At 39.1% G+C, this 27154-nt stretch overlaps 1 protein-coding gene across 1 annotated transcript; it reads left to right on the top strand.

Annotated features, from left to right (window-relative positions):
* Positions 1-584: 584 nt before the first annotated feature.
* On the top strand, positions 585-26965 carry LOC141351181 (cytochrome P450 2K1-like). Its single transcript, XM_073857736.1, has 9 exons — positions 585-817; positions 5150-5312; positions 13218-13367; positions 13457-13617; positions 23998-24177; positions 24861-25002; positions 25089-25273; positions 25437-25578; positions 25845-26965. The coding sequence occupies exons 1-9, from the start codon at positions 620-622 to the stop codon at positions 26051-26053; spliced, it is 1530 nt and encodes a 509-aa protein (XP_073713837.1). The 5' UTR covers positions 585-619; the 3' UTR covers positions 26054-26965.
* The last annotated feature ends 189 nt before the right edge of the window (positions 26966-27154 follow it).

The following is a 27154-nucleotide window of genomic DNA, read 5'->3' as shown; positions in this document are numbered from 1 at the left end:
TGGAACATGATGGAACATGACTTTATTTCTCAGAATGCTTTAATTTAACAAAGTATTTAAAATGGTTGTCAAACAATTTTCCAAAGTAACTTTCCTAACACTGAATGTATGTAAGATTATTTCTGTTGTGTGACACTGGAATTTATTTGAAGTGCCATGAATTTTATTCCACTTCCTGTCATTCTAATTCAAATTCAACTTCCTGTAGGGTGGAGTCAATTCAATTCAAATTCCAATTCATGAATTGAATGGAGTCCAATTCTGAATTGTGCACAAGCCTGCTATTGTGATTATGACCCTACCATGCTAAGAATATCATTATCATATCATTAACTGTTACTTTTTCACAATTTAAAAATTAGCAAATTCTTATATGAAAACAACCAGCTCAACACATATCATGTTTGCTTATCTTGCTTTATTAAAATAATACTTTAAACCATAATGCATAAGTTTTATTCTTATCCAAAAACTTTTGTGGCCAATGTGGACCGACTGACAGCCTACTGCTGTTGAGTTTGTGTTGCAAATCTTTCCTGGCTCCTCCTCCATGTTTTAGATCAAATAATTTCATGGCATAAATACTTATCTGTTCAGCTGTGTGTAAATCTCTTTTACTATGGCTCTAGTGGAAACACTTCTCCTGAATGTCTCCAGCACAGGAGCTTTACTCGCTGCTCTTCTGCTGCTTTTGGTTATTAATTTCTGCTTCAGGTCTCCAGAAGATGACCAAGAACCTCCAGGACCCAGACCACTGCCACTCGTGGGAAATCTGCACATTCTGGACCTTAAACAGCTTCATGTAAGCCTCTGGAATGTGAGTAGGATTTTATATTTTTATTCATTTTCCAGATGTTTCCTATTACAGTCCCAGTAGAATGGATAGGTGTCTATAGGGATTTTTATTGAAACTAATAACATATATATGTATATATATATATATATATATATATATATATATATATATATATATATATATATATATATATATATATATATATATATATATATATATATATGGAATTTCATCTTATATATATATATATATATATATATATATATATGGAATAAAAAATGGATGCTGAATAATGTTTTATATAGTCTAAAACATTTTATTTTTACTAAACTTGGGCTATTGTTGTTTACTTAGAATATATTTAAAATCCACCCTTTCACGCATAAGTTAAAAATATTTTAACTATTCATAGCGACGCGTCATGATTGTCACGTGACACACCGCAGCCACAATAACTAACAGATTATGCTTTGCAGTATACTATTCGTTTAATTTCGTTTTTCTTTTATTAATACTTACTTGTCATACAAACAAAAGATAAATGTCTACATAATGCTTGGAAAGTCTACTTTTAATATCGAATTCATAATCACAGGTGATTCATCCGCGATTATAAATGTGAAATTTCCCCGCTTGTCAATGAACTATGGCTCTGTGTAGTAAATGCCACTCCATTAGAAAGCAGCTGATAGCGATTTATTACTAATCAAGGAACCGGCTTTACTGACGAGATGCACGTGACAATCGTGTGCGATTTATTATGAAAGCACTCGACAAAACAACGTCCATCTGAACTTTTAATTCAAGGTGTGGATATTTTGAGAAAAATTTATTCATTTTTATATGTTTACTTCATATTTTTGCCAAGAGAAGTAATATTTAATCATTTTTTATTCCAAACACAGTGGTAGGAGCCACTGAGGGGACTACTTTTTTATGTTTAATGGTGGTTTGGTAGGGTGGCCATTCGTGCCAGTTCCGCCGGACACGTCCTGAACATGTTTTCGGGTTCGTTCTCCAGAAGTAGCGTTGGTCAACCGCATACGTCATCAAGGTTTAATATTTCGGGTTTAATTTCAGAAAAGCAACCGTTACATTTCAAGGTAAGAATGAAACTACAATGACTGTATGTCTTAAAATAAATAAATCTTAATTTTCTAATGTATTTTAACTAAAATGTGATGACGTATGCGGTCGAGCAACGCGACTTCCGGAGAACGAACCCGAAAACATGTTCGGGACATGTCCGGCGGAACTGGCACGAATGGCCACCCTATGGTTTGGCAAACCAGCTTTTGGTGCATTGGATGCTCATAACCAGTCTGAATAGGTGATAATGTGTGCCATGTGCAGATCCTCTAAATAGGGATGTCTGACAAACAATACTTTGAATGAATGCTTAGAAGATGAATAAACAAACATTAGCATAGCTTTTAGCAGTTTTCTCTAAATAGATTCACATGATATAGTTTTACGCAACACCTGTAAACCTGTTTAACTTGAATTATTGTGTAACCGGGATCATGCTTAAAAGGGTACAAAATGTTTTGCTTCTTTTGTATTTGTCACAGAGTGAAGTAAAGCGTGACTAATAATAGCAATACTTATTAAAGCTGCAAGCAGCAATGGAAGGGCCCTCGCACGTATGAGCACCGGCACCCGATGGCCTTAGGAAAAACTGTGAACAGTGGGGATATGAATTTTAGTGTGCAAATATATGTGGATATTTTAATTAGACTGACCAAATATGATGTTGATATTGTTAAATCTCTTAGAGCAGTGAATCAGTGTTTTCTGCTGCATCTAGGTGGCGCTATGACTGTATCTGTATTTTACTATATTGATGGTTTCAGGCCGGGCCCCTTATTAACCATGTGAAGTATTGGGCAGGTCGGACATTGTATGCCTGAATAACAACAGTTTCCAGTTTCATTGTGAAACATCAAACTTTGCCAGGCCGCCACGGACACACCTTCAAGATCTTTACAATTTATATATGCAAAGTCCTTAAGATCTGTCTGACCAAATAAGATGATGATCTAATTAAATTTCTATGAGCAGTAAATCACAGTGTAAAACCTGACATTTCTTGCTGCCAGCAGATGGCGCTATGACTGTATGTGAATAATTCCAAGTTGATATGTTCAGGTCAGGGCACTTATCAATCATGTGAAGCGTGGGTCAGATTAGACATTGTAAGCCTGATAGAACAACTTCCTGTTTAATGGCGAAAAGCAGAAATTTGGTAGGCCGCCACGGACACACGCTCCAACAAAAAGTCAAGATCTCCGCAATTTAGCATCGCAAAGGCCTTTAGATGACACAGACCAAATATGGTTTTAATCTAATGAAATCTGTAAGAGTAGTTTGTTATAGTATGATGCCTGGAAATGGCAAAATTTGCACTTAAACTACAGAGAAAATTAAAAATGGCTGACTTCCTGTGGGGTTTAGAGCTTGGCTCCAAGAGACTTTATTGTAGGTCATGGGGTGATACATTATCCTATCACATTTCATATTTGTACGTTTACCATAGCGGGGGGGCTGCTCTCTTAAGTTTTTGTAGGTGGCGCTATAGAGCCATTTTTACACCTCCAGTTCTAAAGCCTATTTCAAATAAAAAAATCATCACATTTTACACATATGCAACATTTCATGACTTTTTGAGTATGTTTAGGCTGTCAAAATTGCGATTAATTTGTCGATACTTTGCGAGGCCACCACGGACACGCCATTTAACGAAAAGTCAAGGTCGTTGCTAGTTATCATCACACAAGGTCTTGAGATTAGACTGATGAAATATGGTGTTGAAATGGTTCAATCTCTAAGAGCACTAAGTCACAATGTAAAACATGGTATTTCCTGCTGCCTCTAGGTGGCGCAATGACTGTTACTGAATTATTTGTTCAGGCCAGTACCCTTATCAAATGTGTGAAGTCAGGGGCAGATCGGACAATGTATGCCTGAATTACAACAACTTCATGTTTCATTGCGAAACATCACACTTTGCCAGGCCGCCACTTGACATGCCCTTAAACGAAAAGTCAAGATTTTCACAATTTATGATCGCAAAGGGCTTAAGATCAGTCTGACCAGATATGATGATGATTTGATTAAATCTCTAAGAGCAGTAAATCATGGCGTAAAACATGGCATTTCCTGCTGCATCTAGGTGGCGCTATGACTGAAGCTGAATATTGGCATGGAAATGTGTTCCGCACAGAACTCTTATCAAACATGTGAAGCGTGTTGCAGATTGAACATTGTATGCCTGAGTTAGAGCCACTTCCTGTTTCATGGCGAAAAGCAGAAATTTGTCAGTTTGCCACGGACACACCCTCCAACAAAAAGTCAAAAGCTCCGCAATTTAACATCGCAAAGGCCTTTAGATGATACTGACCAAATATGATGATGATTAAATCTCTAGGAGGAGTTCGTTAAAGCAACACTAAAGACTTATTGCTCTTTGCTCCCCCTACAGGTTAGAAGCGTAATTATTCATTACCACTGTCGTAAATATTGCAGCATAACTGGCTATGATTGGATTGTAGGTCTGCCGTAAAGCAAGTTTTTGTAGTTTTCACTCGAACTACATGACCACTACCCGACAGTTGGAAACTTCCTTAGTGCGGTTTTGGCCAATAGAGGGCTGCAAAGCGAATGTGAAAGTGCCATTCACCCTGTTTTGAGTGGATGAACCACTGAAACTTTTTTGGAAACGTTATTTTAACGTAAAAAAACTCTTTGGTGTTGCTTTAAAGTACGAAGCCTGGAAATGCCAACATTTGCACAGAAATCACAGAGAAAATAAAAAATGGCCGACTTCCTGTGGGTTTTAGAGCTTGGTTCCAATGAACTTTTTTGTAGGTCTTCGGGTGATAGATGACCCTACCAAATTTCGTATCTGTACATTTTTCGTAGCGGGAGGGTTGTTCTTTTGAAATTTTGCAGGTGGCGCTATCGAGCCATTTCTACACGCCCACCCCGATGCCTATACCACATGTAAATTTTCGTCACTTCTGACGCATGTGCAAAGTTTCATGAGTTTTCGAGCATGTTTAGGCCCTCAAAAATGCGATTCATTTCGGAGAAGAAAATGCAGAAGAAACTGAGCAAAAACAATAGGGCTTTAGCCTTCTGGCCTGCTCCTCGGTGCTCGGGCCCTAATAAAAAAAATAGAGCCTGAAGACTTTTACACATTGATTTGCACTGTGTCTGAAAATTTACATGTTATGTTTTGTTTTGTTTTCTTCCCCAACTATTTTTTTTATCAGTGCTTCCAATTTGTAATGTTATAATGTCAGACAGGTTTGGAGTATAGATGCATGTCCCTTTTCCTTGCTCTTGTTTCAGTTATCCAAGAAATATGGGTCAGTGTTCAAAGTTCATCTTGGACCCAAAAAGATTGTGGTTTTGGCCGGATACAAGACGATTAAACAAGCACTTGTGAACCAGGCTGACGAATTCGGGGAAAGAGACATAACACCCATATTCCAAGACATCAATGAAGTACATGGTAACACATCACTTTAACCGTTTACTGTTGACTATCAGTTAAACAAATTATTTTAATTTATTTCTATTTGTTTGTTTTTTGTTGATCTGTAATTTGAGAAAAATTTTTCAATGTTATATAATTCCAATGCATGAAGGTATCAAGGCACGTCTGAATCCAATGTTACGTTTACTTCCTGACGCCTGTGCGAGCCAGGATTTCAAATGGGCCTCACAGAGCCAATAGCCTCCGACCTCCAGCTACGTAGCCAAAATCAAGATGGGTTTGCATTGTCAGACCAGTTCTTCAGAAAACCCCGCCCTTAATACGCCTTCCTGGATCTAACGTCACACAATTCACAAAAATTGTGTTTCAACTATAGTTGAGGAGGAATGGCTAAACACCTATACAGATAGTGTGTGATAAAGTCCTTCAGATATGGAGTGCGAGCCCTTGCTTGAACCGGTCGGCTCTCCAATGTCATCGGCTGTGGCACAGCTTTGCCACCCTGATTAACGTCAAGCAGTGGCTGAAGGTTTTGAGACCCCAATGCTGGCAAAGATGGTTGTGGAGCCTCCCTGAAAGGGGAACCATGAAAATCCGGGCCTGGCCATGGCTATACTGGCTCCAGTGGAGGGGCCAGAAGGGGCATGTGCTGTGATGTCTCTCACTAGGCTCCCTCACCTGTAGGTACCTGATTGAGTTTGAAATCACAGAAATTTTCATTTAAAAAGATTGACATTGGATGCATAGTTGGTGCGATGGATTGTACTACCACAGTGAGCTAAAATTGTAACCACATAGCACAATCACGGTTTGCTCATATATTAAGGTCACCATATGAGGTCACTGCACACTCACTGGGAGCTCATAGTACCCATAAAGCATATGGGATGAAAAGTACCAGATGTCGCTCAGAGAACAATATTCTAGCGTTTGTTAATTGGAAACATGTTGCAGAGATGCCAGCATTTAATTGCAAATAATAGACTGACAATAAAAAAGTGAAAGAGACATGATTGTCTCTGTATTTAACCCCTCCACTGAGTAGTGAAGCCATCCAATGCAAGTTATGAACACACACGGCAACTATCACTGCAACACCCCAACAATTATTCACTTTCTGTCAGCTGTGGGAATCGAACCACCAACCACTGGGTTACACAGACACAAATCTGACTCTCTAACCACTAGGACACAATGCTTGGACAAAAGAAATCTGTGAATCCTGGTCATTTTTACCTCCAATCTTTGTGAGCTTTCTAAAACCCTTCTTGGCTTCTTGATGCCATAACGTTGTTGTTGACATTTTATATGGTATATACATTACACACCATGTATATGGCTATATAAAAATGCTGTGTAGAAAGTGTCCTAAATTTGATCCAATGATCATTCCTATAATATTTCTTAGAAATTATTATAGGTAAGAAGGGTGACATTCTACTCTTGGGCCAACATTTTCCAGACATGTATGCTGTCCTGTTACAACAGAATGAGTGTGCCGTTCCCCTAAAATTATGACCATAGTATGGGCGCACAGTGGGTGTGCCGTGGCTTCACGTTGTGACCATGATGTGAGTTACAGATCGTGACTCGCGCTATGGTCATGATGTGAGGTTATGGTACACACAAAGTATGCTCATCATGGTCACTATGTGAAGTCATGGCACACTTATTGTGCACTCATACCATGAACTCAACATTCTGAATTCACAATGAGCTCACATATAGCTCACACTGTGACTATAACATTATAAGAACAGTGTGACGTCACTGTGATCCTCCAGTATCCATCTTTTCCTAGTGAGATATAGGAAGTAGAATGCTTGTGTTGTATTGCCTCCTTTTAACCTGCTCAACATTTTAAAATCACATTGAGCTCACATATAGCACTGTGAATTATCACGGTATGAGAATGGTGTGAATTCACTGTTATCTCGTGTGATCTCACAAGTTGACTGGGCACTTTCACCCCTCAGAACTTGAAAAAGCTTTAAGACAGAGAGGACTGTATGAGTAATTTATTTGAAGGAGAGCAAAAAAAGATTCCCAGGACACCTGGTCTTGGTATGTCGTCCAGTCCCCCGTGAAGGGCCGGAATCTAGAATTTGGGGCCCCTCCTACATTCCTGTAAAATTCCACCCGCAATTTATATGAATGGGATTTCCTAGCGTATTCGTGGAAAAGGCTCAGAAATGCCCGAACGACCCGTGATCATTGCAATGCTCTCGTCAGGGGCCCCTCGGGCAAATGGAGAAGTTTTTGTTCGGGGGTCAAATGGTCAGAAAAGGGTCAAAACTGTATTTTTCAGGAGTATTTTTTTTGGGGGGGGGCACTTCCCGAACACCAATGACATCTAGGCTTTGACAACTTGTTCCTGGGGGCCCTGAGTGTCAACAGTCAAGGCCCCTAGGTTGCATGCTCTTTCTGACCCCTTTTTTGAGGCAGACCATAAAAACAGTAGTACAAAGCATTGAATAAATTGCATGTGGAACACCCAGAAATCATGGTCAGAATGGTCCAGGGATGCCAAAACCTTGCTGGTAGTAACATTGTTGGCCCCCAAACCGGGACCCATAATTTGGTTGCTCTGAATGCATTAAAAAAAATTTAAATTTAGGATGAAATCAGGCCTGTTCTGAGTGTCTGCCATTGAAATGAATGGGCAAGCAGAGCTCTACATTACAAATGAAAATATTTATCTCAGCCCTAGGTCTTATCCCTCTGGGTGTGTTGACCAGGGGCATGTGTCGCAACTCTGTGTGCGATTTCAAACCAGCTGCAGCCTCCCTTGTCTCGGCTCTCCAGCCAGCCGCAGCGCCCCCTGTCTTGGCGCCTGTCTCGCCACTGCTGCCAGCCACAGCGTCCACTGTCTTGGCGTCTGTCTCGCCTCCTCTGCCAGCCACAGCGTCCCCTGTTTTGGTCCCTGTTCACCGTCTATATGTGTCTGTGGTTGTGTTCGTTCACTTGAAAATTCCTGACAGTCTGACCAGGACAGGTGGTGTGGTAAGCTGGGACTTTAATGTTTGGATGGCCTCAGAGCATGCTGCAGTCCAGTCCCATGGTCCCTCTTTTTTTAGTAACTGGCGAAGTGGTGCTATGGTTTGGGAGTACTGAGGTAGGAAAAGAAGGTAGTAGGCTGTCATTCCCAGAAATGAGGCTACCTGGGAGGCAGAGGTGGGCTCTGGGATTTTGTTAATCGCCTCGATATTTGACTGAAGAGGGGGCGATGCCCCTAGATGTGAGGTAGAACCCTACAAAATCTATGGCTGAGGCTGCAAACATGCATTTCTCTCCATTCAATGTAAGGTTATGTGCCATGAGAGCACATACAACCATGTTTAGCACTTTTAACAGTGTTTTATTTAATTTCAAAGGGTTTTCTGTAAAATGCAACCCATTCTCACCAAATGTGTACAAATGACACGCAGTGTGATTATCGTGCAATAGATATGCCAAATTCCGCTTTTACATGCATATGATACGCCCGTCCCTCCCGTTCACTTATATGGCGCGTCGTGTTGTTTTATTTATTGTTTTCTCATTAGTTTTCTGTTTTTTAAACCATTTTCGCTTGGGTTTAGGGTTAGATTTGGGATTTGCTTTGGGATGCAATTTAATATATAGGTTTCTCCATGTTTTGTCTACTTTTAAATCATGGTCGCTTGGAGTTGGGGTTAGAGTCAGGGTTTGGGTTAGGATGTCATTTTATGTTACAAAAAGTTGTTCTAACCCTAAACCCAAGTGACTGTCACAGGTCGGAGCGGACCACAGATGTTGTGAGTCTCGCCGCTCCCTAGTTTCCACCCCGAGGAGGTCCCAAGAGCACCCCAATGACCAGACACACAAAGAGCGTAAGTATAATTAAAACAAACTTTATTAAATTCTTAAAAAAAGGGTAGGGGGAAAGGGGAAAGGGAAGCTAAAATCCAACTCTCCGGTTGAAGAGGAACAATCTCGAGTCTCTTAGACTCCGTCGCAGGGAATCTCAGGTGGGTCCTTCTCTCCTCTTTATTTCTGGCTATGCGACGACAATCAGCTTATTCACAAAGTGCCCCTTTTGCTCTGGCTTGCAGGGAGACCGTCCAGGGCCCTCTCCTCTCCTGGATTTAAGGGATACAGGTGGTAAGTATTGAGATTTTGAGTGTGTGATGGGTACCTGCGGTCACACTTGACGAGCTCCGAAATGGCCCAGCGGGTTGCACTCCTGAACGTCCAGATCTAGGTGGGGTTGTACAAAAACACAAAGATCTGTTGTTATTGTGAATGAACACATATTAAAGAAGACCCTTTACCGTTTCAAATGATGTCAAACACATAAGTGTATGATTATTAATGATGGAGTATTTTAAGTTGGTTCTGCCATGATAAGGAAAAAACACGTCAAAATGCGGCGCCGCGTTTTTGGACCCCAGGGGGTTACACCGTCCTGGTGGATGTATGGAGGGTTTCCGCAGTTGATGAATCACTGGGCAACAGGTCGATGTACAGGTAGGCGCTTCAGAAGGGATCTGCTAGATCTACACTGGAGCAGACAGGTAAGTATAACAGGACCGTGTACTAATAGTAGACACAGAGGCCACTGGATCTACAGGTAAGTATGCAATACAGTAAGTATATCGAAAAGGCAACCGGGGGCTCCTTTGGGCATACAGGTAGGTGTACAACACAATATGCTAGCTTTAACTTTTGGCATAAGGTAGCACATGGAAGGTAACTGGGACTTCACTTGGGCATAGAGGCGGGCATACAACACAATATGCTGGCTTTAGCTTTTGGCATAAGGTAAGTACATAAAGGTAACTGGGGCTTCACTTGGGCATACAGGTGGGCGTACAACACAATATGCTGGCTTTAGCTCTTGCATAAGGTAAGTACATGAAGGTAACTGGGGCTTCACTTGGGCATACAGGCGGGCGTACAACACAATATGCAGACTTTAGCTTTTGGCCAAACACGGCCTCCGCTGGTGTCACCACACAGGTAAGTTCAGGTAAGATGTCTCACCCTGGGTGTGCTACACTGAGTGGATCGAATGCTTCCCTCTCCTCTCTTCCAACCGACAGGGCAAGAGATCTGGACCGGGGCGAACCTTTGAAGAGACTCCACAGCAGGTAATGTTACACACACAGCTGATTTCCTCCTACAGCAGCCAACCTTCTCACCGTTAATATTTCCCACTTTATCCACACTGTTCTTACTTGGTTGACTTATCTCACTACCGCCTCGTGGGGAAGAAAGGTCAGGATGTCGCCAACGGCATATGAATGAAGATGTTTACTTCGCCAGCCTCAATGTTCACTTCTTTCACAGGAGTTTGTCCGGCCTAAAAGGTGGTTATTGACGACACGGACACAGCACAGCACTGCAGTTTTCAAGTGTATACACTCACAGCAAAGGACAAGACTCACCCACTGCACTTCACACACTCTTAGTGAATTAGGGTCAAAACCACGTCTGGCTGGGGACTCGTCCTGAAATTCATTGAGACAATAAACCAGCGAATGATCAGATGTAGATGTTGCCGTCACAACACCCCTGCGTCTTCCTTCGCTTGCTATTTCCGGCTCACCCACAACTCCTTTCCACAGTGGGGCCACTCACATGCTATGCCACAACTCACAAAGACTCAATGTTCGCTTAGAGGATTATGCTGCTGAGCAGTGATTTGGGGTACTCACACTGTTGTTGACACAAGGGGCTCTATTTTAACTATCTGAAACGCAAGTGCGTTTCATAGGTGTGGTTTGGGCGTAACGTCAAATAAACCAATCAGAACGCTATCCAACATTCCCTTTAAACGCAAGGGCGCAAGTTCCATGGCGTGTTGTTATTATTATGACGGATTTACCACACAGCAAAATCACCAGTGGTACCCATTTAAACACCAGCAGTGTACATTTAACACTGGTGATTTTGCTGTGCAGGCGCACGCCAGGAGCGGTTCACAGCCGAGGAGACCCACGTTCTTGTAAGAGCAGTCAAAGACAGAGAAGTTGATTTGTATGGGGATAGGAGAAACCCGCACAAATCAGCTTCGGTTAAACAGGCGTGAGAGGAAATAGCCACAATTGTCTCATCAGCTGGCATCCCCATCATTGTGCCAAGCGCTACAATGATGTCAGGAGATGGGGGAATCTCAAGCTTGCCAGCATAAATCCGGCACGCCGTGTAACGGGAGGTGGATCTGCCTCTACACAGGACCTGACGCCAGCAGAGGACATCACTGGGTCCACCCTCACCGCTGAAGTGTTTGGGGGCTTTGAAATCGGACCCAAGAAACGCAAGCAAGGTCCAACCCCAAAGTAAACTTACAAATCAAGTTCAAATACATTAAGGTTTCTTATTAAAACATTTTAATTATTATTTACATAAAATAAACTTAATACAGCCACATAACAAACTTATGAAAATATTTTAATCGTTATTTGCATGAGAATTTTTTAACGCAACGACACAATAAATAAAAACTATCACCACAATGCTCCCACTATGATTTCCCTTATCTCATGTGTTAATATTTTTTATTGTAACAATTAATGATTTGCAAAAATAACAGTTGCATCTGTGTAGATTAGATAAGCAAAGTGTGTCTGTGTTGTGCACGCTATACATTATGGTCAAGCATGCACCCTTAAAATAGCATAATGAACAACGCGCACTGACTTTAAACTAGTTTTTTTCTGGTCAGTGGTGCAATTGTTTTTTGAAACTGCAAAATAGCATCAGGGATTGTTTGCACCGGAACACGCCTCCTTTTTTGCGCTGAACCGCCCATGGAGCGCAAGTTCATTCCCTAGTTTACCGAGGTGCGTCTGTGGAGGGAAAAACCTGCTGTGCGCCGGTGCAAAATATGAATGATACATGTGTCACTGACAAAGTCAATTGCGCTGGGTGCAAGATAGGGCCCAAGGTCTCTATTCCTCTCCCTTTCAGCTACTGGATGATTTCGCCACTGCCGTGTGACTGTCTAAGAAACTGCCTCCTTCGGCAGTACTTCCGGTGAGTTTTCCTGCTTGCAATAACTCAAAAGTTGTAACACATTTCCATAGATCGTTCACAGATAGGTATTCATCTAAATATACTCAGCCCGGTCTCTATTCCTGCCAATTCCTCAATTCCTTCTTCGCCCAGCCAACAATATCCTCCGCCTTCTTTCCGCTGCACTTGCCCAAACACTCCAACTCACTCGCTGTATCGGCTAGAATAAAAACTGCACTCCGTTCGTCTGCTTCAGCCCTGTTCTCTTTCCACTCGCTTCCGTGCGATCGCCAGATTAACGGGGCCTTCTGACTCTTTAGAAGGCAATGAATTTCATCCGCCTATGGCGGAAATAAGTTCTCCCCAAGTCAACGGCGTCATCCTGTATTTCTGATGCTCTATTTGTGTGTCTCCTCTTCTCTAAATTGCCCAATCAGCAATCGCCATGCTCGTTTCCACACCTGTTGCTAATAAAACCCGATATGGGTTGCCATGGAGTTGGAGGAAGTGACTGGTGTTTGAGAATCATGGTCCAGGCAGAACTAATCTCCATCACTTTCGTTCCGCCCTTCAAAAGTCACTCCGTGACACGACAATGGTAAAAAAATAGAAAACAAATGAGAAAACAATAAATAAAACGACACGATGCGCCATGTGGGTGAGCGGGAGGGACTGGCGTATCGTGTTCATGCGGAGGCTGAGTTTGGCGTATCTGTTGCGCGGTGGTCACACTGCGTGTCATTTGTGTGCATTTTGGTGAGAATGGGCTCGTAAAATGATACCAAACTTTTGTATGTGCACCTCTGCAAGTGGGTATGGGAAGCTTTTTAAACTGGGTAAGTTGAACTCTTATAAAAGCTATTACAGAGTAAACGATTACATATCAAACAAACAGTATGAAAATGTCATAAACACAAACTAAGAGAAGCTCTTTTTCTGAAGGAATCATGTTTACAAATGGTGATAGGTGGAAAACCCTGAGAAAATTTTCTCTCTCAACTCTTCAAGACTTTGGGATGGGAAAGAAACTGAGCCAAGAGAAAATTATTCAGGAGACGCGATATCTGCGGGAAGTTTTTGAGACCTTCCAAGGTATATCAACTACAGTGTACAGTTTATAAATTCCAATTTGAGTGCTGATGTTTAACAAAATCTGATGTTCGTTTCTGTATCTCTTGCAGGAAATCCTTTTAATACAACCCAGCCAGTAAATTATGCCATTTCTAACATCATCTCAGCTATTGTTTTTGGAGATCGGTTCGAATATGAGGACCCAAAGTTTAACGAAATGGTTGACAGGGCAAACCAGTTAATCCTCATGATGGGCTCTGCTTCCATACAGGTTCCCATTTTAGCCTTAATTATGATGTTTGTGGTATTTATATGATCACATCTTTAAAAATGTGCAGTAATAGATTGTGTTTCATTTATTTTCTTTAAAGGTGCAATGTGTAACTTTTTAGGATCTCCTGAATAATGGACCCTTTTACAGCCCACGTGGTCAAATAGCCTACGCACGCATTTTAGCAACGGAAGTGGAGTTGTTCCCAAGTGGTTCTAACGTGTCGGCAACTCAAAATGGTTTCCCAGCATCAAAATGTCTGGTTGTTGCATTTGGTTTCACTAATATAATATACTATATAATATATATGCTCACCTAAAGATATCCTTACAGGGTTTTTCGATGTCTTTGCAGACATCTAAAAGACATTTATACAATTTTTAATAATGTTTAATTTCAGACATCCCTGTTGAACTCCATTTAAACCAGGTGTACTATTTTACTTAAGGCCACAGTTCAAAATGGTCTTAACACCAAATATACTACATAAGGGTTTGGACATCAACACTTTTTCAGGTACTGGATATTGACAGTGTGCACACCTACTGCTTTAAAATTTTAAATACGTATCCCCTTGGCTGACATGTACCTATCCAAGAACTATAGGTGTGCAGAGACATTTTGTAATATGGGTCACAGTATGTATGAAGGATGAAGAGGACGATGACGACAGGTAACACTAAACAGAACTGTATTTGACAGACTAAGGGTAAATACACACAACATAGACGAGAACCGACAATGAATAAAGACAATGGTGAGCGTGTCTGTGTGTGTGCGTGCGTGTGTGTATAAAATTTAAAGATGGTGGTTGAGGGGGTGCATAGGATTATGGTAATGTAGTCCGGTGAGTGAAGGCAGATGATCCCTGCGAACTTGCGCTGTTTAGAGCAATGAAGAGTAGGAAGGGGTTCTGGAGGCAGATGGATTGCCAGGAGGAAGAAAGATGCAGTCCAGGATGGGCCTTGAGCAAGGCGACACATGAACATGAGAAGCCATGGAGTAGTGGAAGGAGCCATCATGGAGGAGGCCAGGGTGCCGACTGATGGACACAGAGCTGCAGACGGTGGCGGAAGAGCCTGAGATGTAACCAGACAAAGACGCAGAGCCCGGCTGGAACAAGTGCTGGAGAGCCAAGGCTTTTATTGTGGCCAAGGGGGATTTAAAGGGATAGTTCGGCCAAAAATTATATTAAACCCATGATTTACTCACTCCCAAGCTGTCCGAGTTGCATATGTCCATCGTTTTTCAGACAAACACATTTTCGGATATTTTATAAAATGTTTTAGATCCTTCAGTTGATTAAATGTAATGTTACGGGGTCCACCCAAAGCGCCGCCATCTAAGTCGCGTCCGCATTCAGGAGAGAGTATAAGCATAGTCTACGCACTTTTCATAGTGACGTGTAACAAATTCGGAGGGCGGCGCACAAAGTAGCAGCAGAGTAGCCTCCGTAGGCTGCGTAAGCTCTCATCCTGAATGCAGACGCGACTAAGATGGCGGTGCTACCGGAAGGTATTTATTTTCGTTAATAAAGTTTTAAATATTTCTACAACAACACCGCGCGGATTACCTTCAGAAGACCTTTGTTTATCATCCTGGAGCCGTTTGTTTATACGTTACTCACTAAAAACAGTTGGGTTAAAAATAACCCAATAAATAACCCAATGGTGGGTTACTATAGCACCGACCCTTTGTTGGGTTATTTTAACCCAATGCATTGGGGTGAAAGTTTTACCCAATTAGTTGGGTTATGAAATAACCAATTTGTTGGGTTATTTTTGCAATGCTGTTTTAACCCCATTATTATTATTATTATTATTATTATTATTATTATTATTATTATTATTATTATTATTATTATTATTATTATTTATTACTATTATTTATTACTATTATTTGCTTTATAAATAAATAATACAAAACTTACAAATACATTTCTAATGCTTTATTTTCATTTAGTCATTTGCACCTGCATTTAAATGTATAAATACATACATGTATAGAAGCATAAACACATACACACATACATATATACATACATAAATAAACAAAAACATAAGAAAAGAACAAATGTACTCCATCTTATCCAACTAAAAACTGCTTAAAAGCATAGTTCACACATTTTGTCATCATTTTCATTCTCTCATGTTGTTATAAACCTGTATATAAGTCTTTATTTTGATAACCACAAAGGTATATTTCAAAGAATGTTTGAAATCAAACCGATCATGAGCCCCATTCATTTTCATAGTATTCTTTTTTCCTACTATGACAGTCAATGGGGCTCATGATCTGTTTGGTTTCAAACATTACTCAAAATATCTTCCTTTGTGGTCATCAGAACAAAAAAATGTGTACTGGTTTGTAACGACAGGAGAGGAAGAAAATTATGACAATTTTCATTTTTGGGGGAACTGTCCCTTTAAGCAGGTGACAGTGTGTTCAGGAAACATTACCTGGTGCAAAATGTATTGTATGTTACAGAAACTACTTAACAGTAGTAAAAGGCTTGGGATACTCTGTCTAAAATGTAAAAAATATTAAAGTACGTGTCAACTGCTGGTCTTGCTCCTGGGCCATGCCTCCCCACGATAACAAAGGCTTGTGATTAGTCAAATTCATCCCATAGCAGGACATGGGGTCTTCGTCGCACCTCCTCCTCCAAATACTGAATTATGTTTGTTTTCTGACCTTAAGACAGAATTTTCACAATGTAAATATGCACACATAAACAGGATAAAAAAGTGTCATAAATGATACTTACAGGTTGAAAATTAATAAATGTTTGCTTTGGCTCTTGGTACTGTAGGAAGGCTGAACCATCTTGTTGGCCATTTTGTAAGGTTTTTAATGCAACATCTCCAAGAATGTCTACATTTAATGAAAAGAATAATGAATTATTTAAATCTCAAAGCAAACACATCACGCTGAATAAATACTCTACTTTGACAGTAGATGTCGCTGAAGAGCAAATTCAATTGTTACCGGGGTTACCGTAAACAGTAGTATACGTAAACAGCACTTTATCAGGCGACAGTAAGCCGACAATAAAATAGCATTGAGTCATTTCTTAAGACATTTCCATTCAGAAGCACATTTATGTTACAGCTCTGTTTCTATAACACAGATCGGCTAAAAAAATATTTGGAGCCAAAAACAGCCGGTTGCATCCCTTACAAAAGTTAAAAACGTTTTTTACTACACTTCAAACAAAAAAGCATTGTCTGTTACCCAACGGTTTTTAGAGTGTAGACAATGACATTATGATTACTTCTTTTGGACGTGTTTTTGCTCAGTGGGCAAACGCGGGACAAACGCAGATGACATTTCTGACTGCTACAGTCTGGAAGCTAAAAAGAAACAAAGTAGACATGTATAGAAAAACATATACTTTTTGTATGTACACAAAAGGCCTATTTCTCATAAATATTGTTCAGAAATATAATAGAAAATATTTCAATAGAAATGTGTGTGTGTGTGTTCACATTCTATTACATTTTTTTGTTATAAATTACCAAGTAAACCTTTTCATGGTTTTACTACTGTTGAACATTCCCACAAGGCTCATTATGTGGCTCATTATTCAACTCAGCTGTCAATCACTGATTATTCAGGAGCTTTCCCGCCTCCACGCATTCAGCCTTTCCCCAGCAAAAGTGTCTTAGAAATTATAAATCAATATATTGTTTTATGTGAATGAGTAGGCCAAATGATTTTCACATCATTTTAAAGAAAAAACTCTAGACTACTAGATCCTGTTTTGAAAAGTCTTGTTAAAACATGTTAAGTATCAGTTTTGTGGACTTATATCAGTGACTTAAAAATTTCGCTTTTTCAAAAACCACGCAAAAACATTTTTCTTTCAAAAATACAAACATGTACATACATGTTGATCACAATGTCGTGATATGAATAAAATGTTGTGAACATAGTAGGTGTCGATGTACGTTCGCTAACTCAGACTTAGTATAATCATAATGTTAGTCTCATTTGTAGCAAAATAGCTAGCAGTTCAAGCCGCAAAAGGACAGACGTTATTTCAACATACTTCACTCACTCGGTTGCTCTGATTGGTTGTAGTTCTATTCATTTGAGTGCAGAGACATGTTTTGTCCTGGTTCTGTTGAAACACGACCCGTAATTACAGCCCAATGGAGCGGTATCAGACTGAAATTCTAACTAGAAATTAGTATGACAACGTCAGGCTACATTAACGCTAATAATGTAAAAAAGAATCTCAAAACTGAAAATCAAAAGTCAACCCACGGAATAAACATTTGAAAACTCGTATATTCTGGTCCAGCCCAATTATCAGTGGTGTATAAAGACTTTACCTATTTAACCATTAAGTTTTTATAACTTTAGAATGCGCCGTTTTTATCTCCATACACCGCTGCCCCCATACATGGAAGTCACTGCCATGTTTCCACAGTAAAATTAAGGACAAACTGCTCTATAGAGCACATTTAATCGCTGTGTTGTAGGGCTGCATAGCAATTAATCATAGCAACTTAATGTTTGCAGAATAATTTTTGTTTTGTTTACATCATATATGTGTGTACTGTGTATAATAATTATGTATATATAAAACACACATACATGTATGAAATATTTACATGTGTATATAATTTTTCATTTATTTATATTATATATAAAATCATGCATGTATGTGTGTGTATTTATAAACACATAATTATTATAAACGCAACACACACACACATATTATAAAAAAAACTTTTATTTTGCAAATGATAAGTTGCGTTATTTATTATGCAGCACTACAATGTAATATCAGACAACATGTTTTTTTTTTGTGGCAGCTAGTCTCGCGTACAAGGTCTGGTGTTTTTCGCTGCTTTTTTGGGCAATACCCTCCCATGAGGCCGTTTGACCGTTTTGTCGAGTTTGTTTTGTCTTGTCAAATAGCATCTAAATAAACATCATTACTCGCCATAGAACAACGATGTGCACTTTATCAACAGCCACTCCAATGATATGCTCCCAGTAAACATCTGTTTGAAGCATATCTCTCAACTTATTAACACCTACAACCAATTCGGGACGTCTTTTAGAGAGTCTATACCAGAAACATTTATATTTTTGAGAATGCAAATTTTAGCTGATCATGATAACTGCTCATTATTAGCCATGTAAACACAACTTATTCTCTTCGTCCTACGAATGTCAGAGCTTTGTTTCCCGGGGGACCGAGAATAATCTTGACACTCGCTTCTCTCGGAATTCCAAATCAGAAGACGACTTTGATATTCCCACAGGGTTTCCAGTTAAGTGTACAATACACATCAGACATTTAGCCAACATTCTGTGGGCGTGACGTCTGAGGCTGAGACTATGGCTGTTTCTTAATATGCATTCTTTAGCGTTCTTGCGTCCTTGTGTTCTCATCATTAACCGTCAAAGTTTATGGCTAAACCACGCCTTCAAACGCGATGAGCCAATAACAGTGCGCATAGCTAACTCAATACACTCGTACATTCTCTGCTTATATGTCCATTGAAATGCATTGCAGTTAGTTTCCTTCGTTTTTATGTATTTTCTTGTCATTTTAAGTTTAAAATGTTCAAACGGTGTGCATGGGGTACATGCAACTCAGACACAAGGTATCCCGAGAGGATGGGCGACGTTGTGTATTTTTACCCTTTCCCAAGCCACATCTCAACTGAGATAACTTTAAGGGGTGGTTCACAGACAGAGATTAGCTTAAACCCCGACTAGGCCTTGGATTAATTAGGAAATATAACTAGTCTTAACAAACATGCCTTACTACAAACATTACTGGCGTGCATTTTGAGGCAAAAAAAATGGCACTGATGTATTTTAAGATATGTGAGTGCAGGTAGTTTTCAGTTTGGACAGCTCTTACATTTATTTTAGTCTAGGACTAGTCTAATCCCTGTCCGGGAAACTGCCCCTAAGTGTCTGCTCTGGATTAGGTTATGCAGTAGACCACAACACCAACTAAACGTGGATAAATTAAACAAGGATGTCTACATCTGTTCTGTTCTATGCTAAGTCAACAACGTATTTGAACGTTATCCTTAACATCTCTAACGTAACGTTAGCCTAACATTAGACAATGTTAGCGTTAGCTTCTAGCTGCGTTGTACATCATGTCACTTAGCTTCATTAACGTATCTGTAAATAACCCAGATAACAAATGTTATTTGTAATAGCAATGTTGTGCTGAATGATTCATGTAAATACTGTAGCACCAAACTAACGGAGAGGTAAGTTACTCTTGGTAAAGATGGTAAAAGGGCTTGTCCTGGAAACATATGCAACTTAGACCTGTACATATTTAATTTGATCATGATGGCAGCGATATGCGGTTCATTGCGTTAACACTGTGACCTGTTCATTTTTGCCTGGAGCTAAAGCTTTCCATTAACTTCTCAACAATAAAATTATTAATATAACCCTCCAATGCATAGTTAATATGGAGCGAGATATTTATTACATGCGATAAATTAAATGATCTGAGAGAAATAAAACTATTTGAAAGAAAAAGTTATCACACTGATAGCAAAGAAGCATTTCATGAGAAAAAAAAGAATATTTGAGAGAAAAAGTTTTCATACCAATAGCAAAAAATAATAATATTCGAGACTAAAAAAAGTTTTGAGAGAAAGTATTTTCTCATGATAGAACATAAAAAATATAAATTTGAAATTTTTTTAATTATTTCTGAGAAAAAAAAATCTCTCAAGTATATGTTTTTTGCTATTAGTATGAAAACATTTTCTCTAAAAAAAGTGTTTCTATCAAAACGCTTTTCTTTGCTCTCGATCTAATTTCTTGCTCTCGTGTCAGGATTTTGCTTTCTCTGTGAAAATTGTGTCATGGGCGGGGTCACGTTCCTATTGGCCAGTCGGGTATTATATTATGTGTATTATATTATTAGCTTGCTAATCGCTAATTAGCCATCATGCTAGGTAAACTTGCAAATGCCAAATGAATGTTTTGATTCACTCCTTATTTAGTGAGTAGTGATCTAGTTTCTACCTTTGCACTTGCTAGCCTCAAAGCACCTGAAGAGTAACTGCTTGTTCATCATATACAACCTCATGTACAACTTTCAACCAACGTTAGTGTGCATGGAGGAAGTACAGAAAAATAAGGGACGCCTAGCTGCCGCAGCGCGGGGGGGACACACGTCGGGGCTACGGTGACCACATTTCCCGATGTCGTACGTGCCAGTGGTGGTATATCATAACTTAAATGTGTTTTTTTGTTTTCATAAAAATATTAACATTGATACCATTATAATAAGATAGCTGCTATTGAAATCAGTGTGAACAGATGCACTCAGTCTCTCAATATCACAACTTAAAGGTGGAGTCCACGATGTTTGAAAAACGGTTTGGAAAAGCAGACGGGCCAACTACCAAAACACACTTATAGCCAATCAAATCAAATCAAATGCCGGGTTGCGTATGTGTGGGGCGGGTCTATCAACAGAAGGTCCAGATTCTATTGGGGTAGGGGCGTGTTTGTTTAGGTTATTTCAAATATCAACATTGGCTTTCAAACATCATGGACTCCGCCTATAAGTGGTCATATTGAATACACAGCTATGACAATAATAAATAGGGCAACAAAGTAATAATAATAATAATAATAATTTGTTACACTTATTTAGCGCTTTTCTGCAACACTCAAAGCGCTTTACATATAAAAGGGGAATCTCCTCAACCACCACCACAAAAAATAAGCTTTGCAGGAACTTGTGAGATGTGAACCATATTTTTATTAACTTATTCAATTAACAGATCCATATCTTAGTAATTATAGATGAAACATATGCTTTGATACTCAAAAAAGTATTGGGGAAAAAATACTCCAGTCTCACGCATTCACAGTGAGACACACGCATTTCAGTCAGTTCACATGGTCACACACCTTGTATTTCTCACGCTGAGAAGACTTAACTTTTCCTGCTATATACAATTAATGGACGAGGCGCAGGAAGGTTCTCTGTCAAGTTCATAGCTGTCTCAAATTTTTCTTGCGCTCCTCTGATGTCATTTACTTGGACTTGATTTATTCAAAAACTCCCCAACTGCTTTGCAATCAGAAGCTTAAGCTTACCTGAAACTATAAGGAAAATAGACTATAGAGGCTTTCTGAAATGAATGAAGAGATGACTATTGGAGCATGTCAGACCTACTTTTTTTATAAGTGTAATTCTTGTCACCTTGTCACTTGTCACAATTTAACACATCATTGTGTTATGTTTGTAACAACACTGGGTGTGTTAATTTTAACACATTGTTTTGTGTTAAACTATTCAACACATTATGTTTTATTTCGTATTGATTTTGAGTTCATGTAAATAAAACACTAGATGTGTTGTCCTTATAAGAAAGATATCTCAATTTAACACATTCGTTTTAAGAGTGTATGTAAAATATGGGACAAATCGCGTCCCGTATTGATTTGATTTGACGATTCCGTGTTTCACGGGACGGGTGGCATTGCCACCTTCCATGCACACTAACGTTGGTTGAAAGTTGTACATGAGGTTGTATATGATGAACAAGCAGTTACTCTTCAGGTGCTTTGAGGCTAGCACGTGCAAAGGTAGAAACTACATCACTACTCACTAAATAAGGAGTGAATCAAAACATTCATGAATAGGAGTACCATTTCATTTTTAATGTTTAATCTTCAGTGCTGTGAACTTGCTCAGCCAGCTATCCATCAAGTTGTATGTCATCATCTTACTCAAACATTAGAGTGTCCGTGCTCAACTAAAAGCAGAGATGGCATCTATCTAGGTGAACCGAACAACGGTAATGATTCAGTTCGATTCCCAAGACAAGACGATGCTTACCCGTCTGGCCAATAGGAACGTGGCCCCGCCCATGACACAATTTTCACAGAGAAAGCAAAATCCTGACACGAGAGCAAGAAATTGCATCGAGAGCAAAGAAAAGCGTTTTGATAGAAACACTTTTTTTAGATAAAATGTTTTCACACTAATAGCAAAAAACATATACTTGAGAGATTTTTTTTCTCAGAAATAATTAAAAAAATTTCAAATTTATATTTTTTATGTTCTATCATGAGAAAATACTTTCTCGCAAAACTTTTTTTAGTCTCAAATATTATTCTTTTTTGCTATTGGTGTGAAAACTTTTTCTCTCAGGTATTGTTTTTTTTCTCATGAAATGCTTCTTTGCTATCGGTGTGGTGGCTTTTTCTTTCAAGTGGTTTTGTTTCTCTCGGATCATTTGATTTGTCGCATGTAATAAAGAAACAAAGAAATATCTCACTCCATAAGTTAAGGCCCTTTTGGTGACTTCGAGATGATATATAGTCTTGATGATATATAATCTTTCTGTCTCCAAAAGTCCCCAATTGCCTCCAAAAGCTGTCACGATTATGAAATTTGGCTAATGGTTAATTGTCTAAGAAATTGTGACGATTATTCCGGTTAATTGAAAAATTTTAGATCTTTGACAGGTATAATGATTAATTGACTGTTTTTTTTTACTTTGACATTTAATTCTCATACATTTTTGGTTTGTTCATGAAATTAAATTAAATATTTTGCAAGGTTTATCTGGGAGTAAATATTATAACACATATTTAAAAGTACTCTGATACGATCTCGTTTATACAGGCGCTGCAGCTCCCCGTTGTGTTTTTTAGAGAGATGTGCAATCATTGCGGTGATCAGAAATCATGATTATTTAATCATTGTGACAGCCCTATCCTCCTGTGACAGCTGCCTTAGCACCTGTCATCGAATGTTGATTGTTTGTCAGAGTGAGTGGAGGGGGCGTGGCTTAGCCATAGGTCAATTCTCAAGAACGCAAGTACAGAGGACGCATGAAAATACCGGGATGTGTTCTTGATATCGAGGATGCATCAAGTGCAGACTTGCGCACCGAAATCGCTTTATGCCCCAGAAGTCTTTGCGGCAAAACAATAGCGGAGGACAGGTGACCAACAGGAAGATCGCACACATCTCAATTCTCACAAGTGTGTTCTTGTGATCTTCTGAGTTCGTTCTTCCAAGGTTTCCTAGCAAGACCGATCTCCATGAGAACGCAAGTCCATTATTTTTTGTTCTTGGAATTGAGAAACAGCCTATGTGGCCGCTACCTTAGCTTGTCTTTGCATTTTGAAATTGAGGTTGGTTAATTCGCAATTATACCAGTAGATGCAGCTAAAAACACATTACACCTTTAAAACAAATTCTGTATGTCTCTACTGTCTGTAGTAACATGTATTTACTGTAAAGCTGCAACAAATTTGCATAATTGTTCTGTAAATTTTACAACAATGCAGAATTGTGAAAAGCCAGTTTTGATGTTTATGTTGTACTTTATCGTGTGGCTCGACATGCAGATCTACAACGTGTTTCCAGTGCTTAGGCCGTGGCTGAAGACCTGGAGACTGCTAATAGAAAGTGGGGAGAAATACCATGCTGAAATACAGGTGGTGGTGGATCGCTTGCGGGAGACTTTAAACCCTCTCGACTGCAGAGGATTAGTTGATGCCTTCCTCATCCAAAAACAAAGCTTAGAGGTAGAATATCATAAATTTATATACCAAATGTGTGGGTTAATATATATATATATACCGGCAGAACGTGATGCCCAGCTGATGCCTGACCAACGACCACCGGCATCTATGACCACCGTTTACTCAGTCATTTACACACACACATATATATATATATATATATATAAATCCCATTTATATATATATATATATAAATCCCAAGGGTTTTTTCCTACTAGGACTATTTTTCCCCAGCTAAAAAAGTTTTGTCCTAGTCCAGCCCTGCTCATTTACACACACACACACACACACACACACACACACACACACACACACACACACACACATATATATATATATCCAAAGGGATTTTCCCCAGCTAAAAAAGTCTGGGTTTTTTTCTCCTAGGGGGTTTTTCAACACGGGGAGTCAGCCTTCATTGGCTTAACTTAGCACCCTCTTCTATAAGTTACATTAGTAATACGCTCGCTTCTAATGTTGATTCATAGCCACAGCAAATTTTGCTGCTTATGTTATCTGTCGATTTTTCTGTGTTTCTTCCTGCCTCTATTAATGTAAAGCTGCTTTGAAACAATTACCAATTGTGAAAAGCACTTTATAAATAAAATTGAATTGAATAAATATGTTTAAAACTAATTCTCACCCTAAATAATAATGAACCATGTTTTTTTTTTTGATTTTAACAGAAATCTGGAGAAAATGATTCGCAATTTAATGATATGAACCTGCTCATGATTGTGTCCAACCTGTTTGGTGCTGGTACTGACACCACCGGCACAACGCTATGCTGGGGTTTACTGCTCATGGCCAAATATCCTCTCATACAAGGTCATAGCAGGTCAAACTGTTCTCTTTATATTTACAAAAATAAGAAAAAATATGAAACATTTTCTGTGTGATCTTCTGGGTCGCAGATCGGGTTCATGAGGAAATTGACAGGGTGCTTGATGGACGTGAACCGGTTACAGAGGACAGGAAGAATTTACCTTACACAGTTGCTGTGATCCATGAAATCCAGAGACTGGCGAATTTAGTGCCCTTGAATCTGCCACATAAAACCAGCCGTGATGTGAACTTCAATGGATATCTCATCAAGAAGGTGCGTCTTGCTCGTATTGTATAATATTCACACTTTACAGTCTGTTGTCCAGCTTTTCTTTCTCTATAGAAAGGAAATGTACTCGTTTCCAGACAAAATTAAGGCTCCAAAACCCCCAGTCTTTATCACACTAATGTTGTCTGTGTTTTTTTCTGAAATCTAGGGGACGTGTGTTCTGCCACTGCTGACGTCTGTTTTGAGAGATGAGAGCGAGTGGGAGACGCCCGACACTTTTAACCCTGAACACTTCCTCAATGAGAACGGTCAGCTGATCAAACGTGACGCTTTCATGCCCTTCTCTGCAGGTAATAAACTTTGCAGTGTTAATAGCAGTACAATAGACTTGTGTCTTGTGTTTGTACTGGCATGCTGCTTAGCATAAAATCTGTACTATATATAAAAAATAAAAACGTAAACTCAGCTTAAGCACATTGCCTTGACGCTGAAACATGCAGTATTGTTGGTAAATGTTGTATATTGCCCATAAATACAGTGCACTTAATGCAAAAATCGTGCAGTCTGTAGGTACTGTAGTATGTCATTACAAACATATTCCTTTCTTTTCTCTCAGGACGCAGGATTTGTTTAGGAGAGGGTTTGGCCAGGATGGAGCTTTTTCTCTTCTTCACTTCTCTTCTTCAGTGTTTTCACTTCACTCCTCCACCTGGAGTCTCTGAAGATGAATTGGATCTCACACCAGTTGTGGGTATCATCTTGAACCCCTCACCACACAAACTGTGTGCAGTCAGTAGGGCAGAACAAAAAAATCTCAAGTCATAAATAAAATAGCAGAATAACTAGTTAAATATATACCTCATAATTGTAAAACCTAAAGACTCTTACAGTGGCGTCCAGGGACTTCATTTCTCAGGCTCGTATTTTGACAAGACACATGATTGAAGACATATTTTGAAATTGAGCCACTCAGAGAAGTCACCGGTCGCCACTGGACTCTTATTTTATAAGACTCTTAGACTATTATATTATCTCAATAGCTTTCACATTATACATGTACATTTTGTGCCTTAACAAATTTAATTGTATTTCAAGTTGGTGTAAAAGTGTATATGCTGTATAAATATATATAGATAATTTATGCATTTGACAGATACTTGTATGCAAACTGATGTACAGGGCATTTAAGCTATACATTAATCTGTATTTGTGTTCATTGGGGATGATCTTCTTGCTGGTAACCCCTCTACAAGTTGAGCACAGGAACATGATATTTCTGCAATGACTGAATAAAATATTGTTCTAGAGGAAATCAAATCAGCTTAATTTGTATTTTAAAAAGAAGACTACAAATTAGTCACGGCTTTTGCTCATTTCACTACTTTTTCTTCATTATGTGCATAAAATAAATCAAACATCTTTAAATGAGCTGATGCTGCTCCCTGCTGGACATTTGTTACAAAATCAAACCTGGTATGAGAAAAGAGACAAGTGTGATACACATGTAAGTATTACTTGCTGTAATTTGACCAATGCGAAATACTTCTTACATCCTCACACTGGTAAATAATATTCGATTTCTTCCTTTATCAATTGCAACAGTACACATGTAGTATACCTTTTAAAATGTCCCAGTGGACTGGTTTATATAGCCCACATACAAGTCATCTTAAACTAAGGATAGCTGAACATAACACTTACGCCATGGCGAGACATTATAAACAGGCAAATCACATGGTTCACTCAAACTGAAGGTTTGGGGAAGTTTAGAGGTGGTGATATTATCAAAAAACTGCTATGCAGGAAAGCTTTATGGATACATACATTAAACACTTTGGAACCATTTGGTCTAAATGAAGAATTAAGTTTAACATGGTTGCTTGAAACATTTCAAAATATTAAATGTAGTATGTAAGATAAACATTT

The sequence above is a fragment of the Misgurnus anguillicaudatus genome, chromosome 19 (assembly GCF_027580225.2).
Source record: "Misgurnus anguillicaudatus chromosome 19, ASM2758022v2, whole genome shotgun sequence".
In the NCBI taxonomy this organism is placed as follows: domain Eukaryota; kingdom Metazoa; phylum Chordata; class Actinopteri; order Cypriniformes; family Cobitidae; genus Misgurnus; species Misgurnus anguillicaudatus.
This window is presented reverse-complemented; position numbering and strand designations above follow the sequence as displayed.

Coding starts and splice junctions, on each gene's coding strand:
- LOC141351181 (XM_073857736.1), top strand. CDS start 620: ATGGCTCTAGTGGAAACACTTCTCCTGAATGTCTCCAGCACAGGAGCT. Junction 5,313..13,217: donor AGACATCAATGAAGTACATG/GTAACACATCAC, acceptor CTTTTTCTGAAG/GAATCATGTTTACAAATGGT. Junction 25,003..25,088: donor CAAATATCCTCTCATACAAG/GTCATAGCAGGT, acceptor TCTGGGTCGCAG/ATCGGGTTCATGAGGAAATT.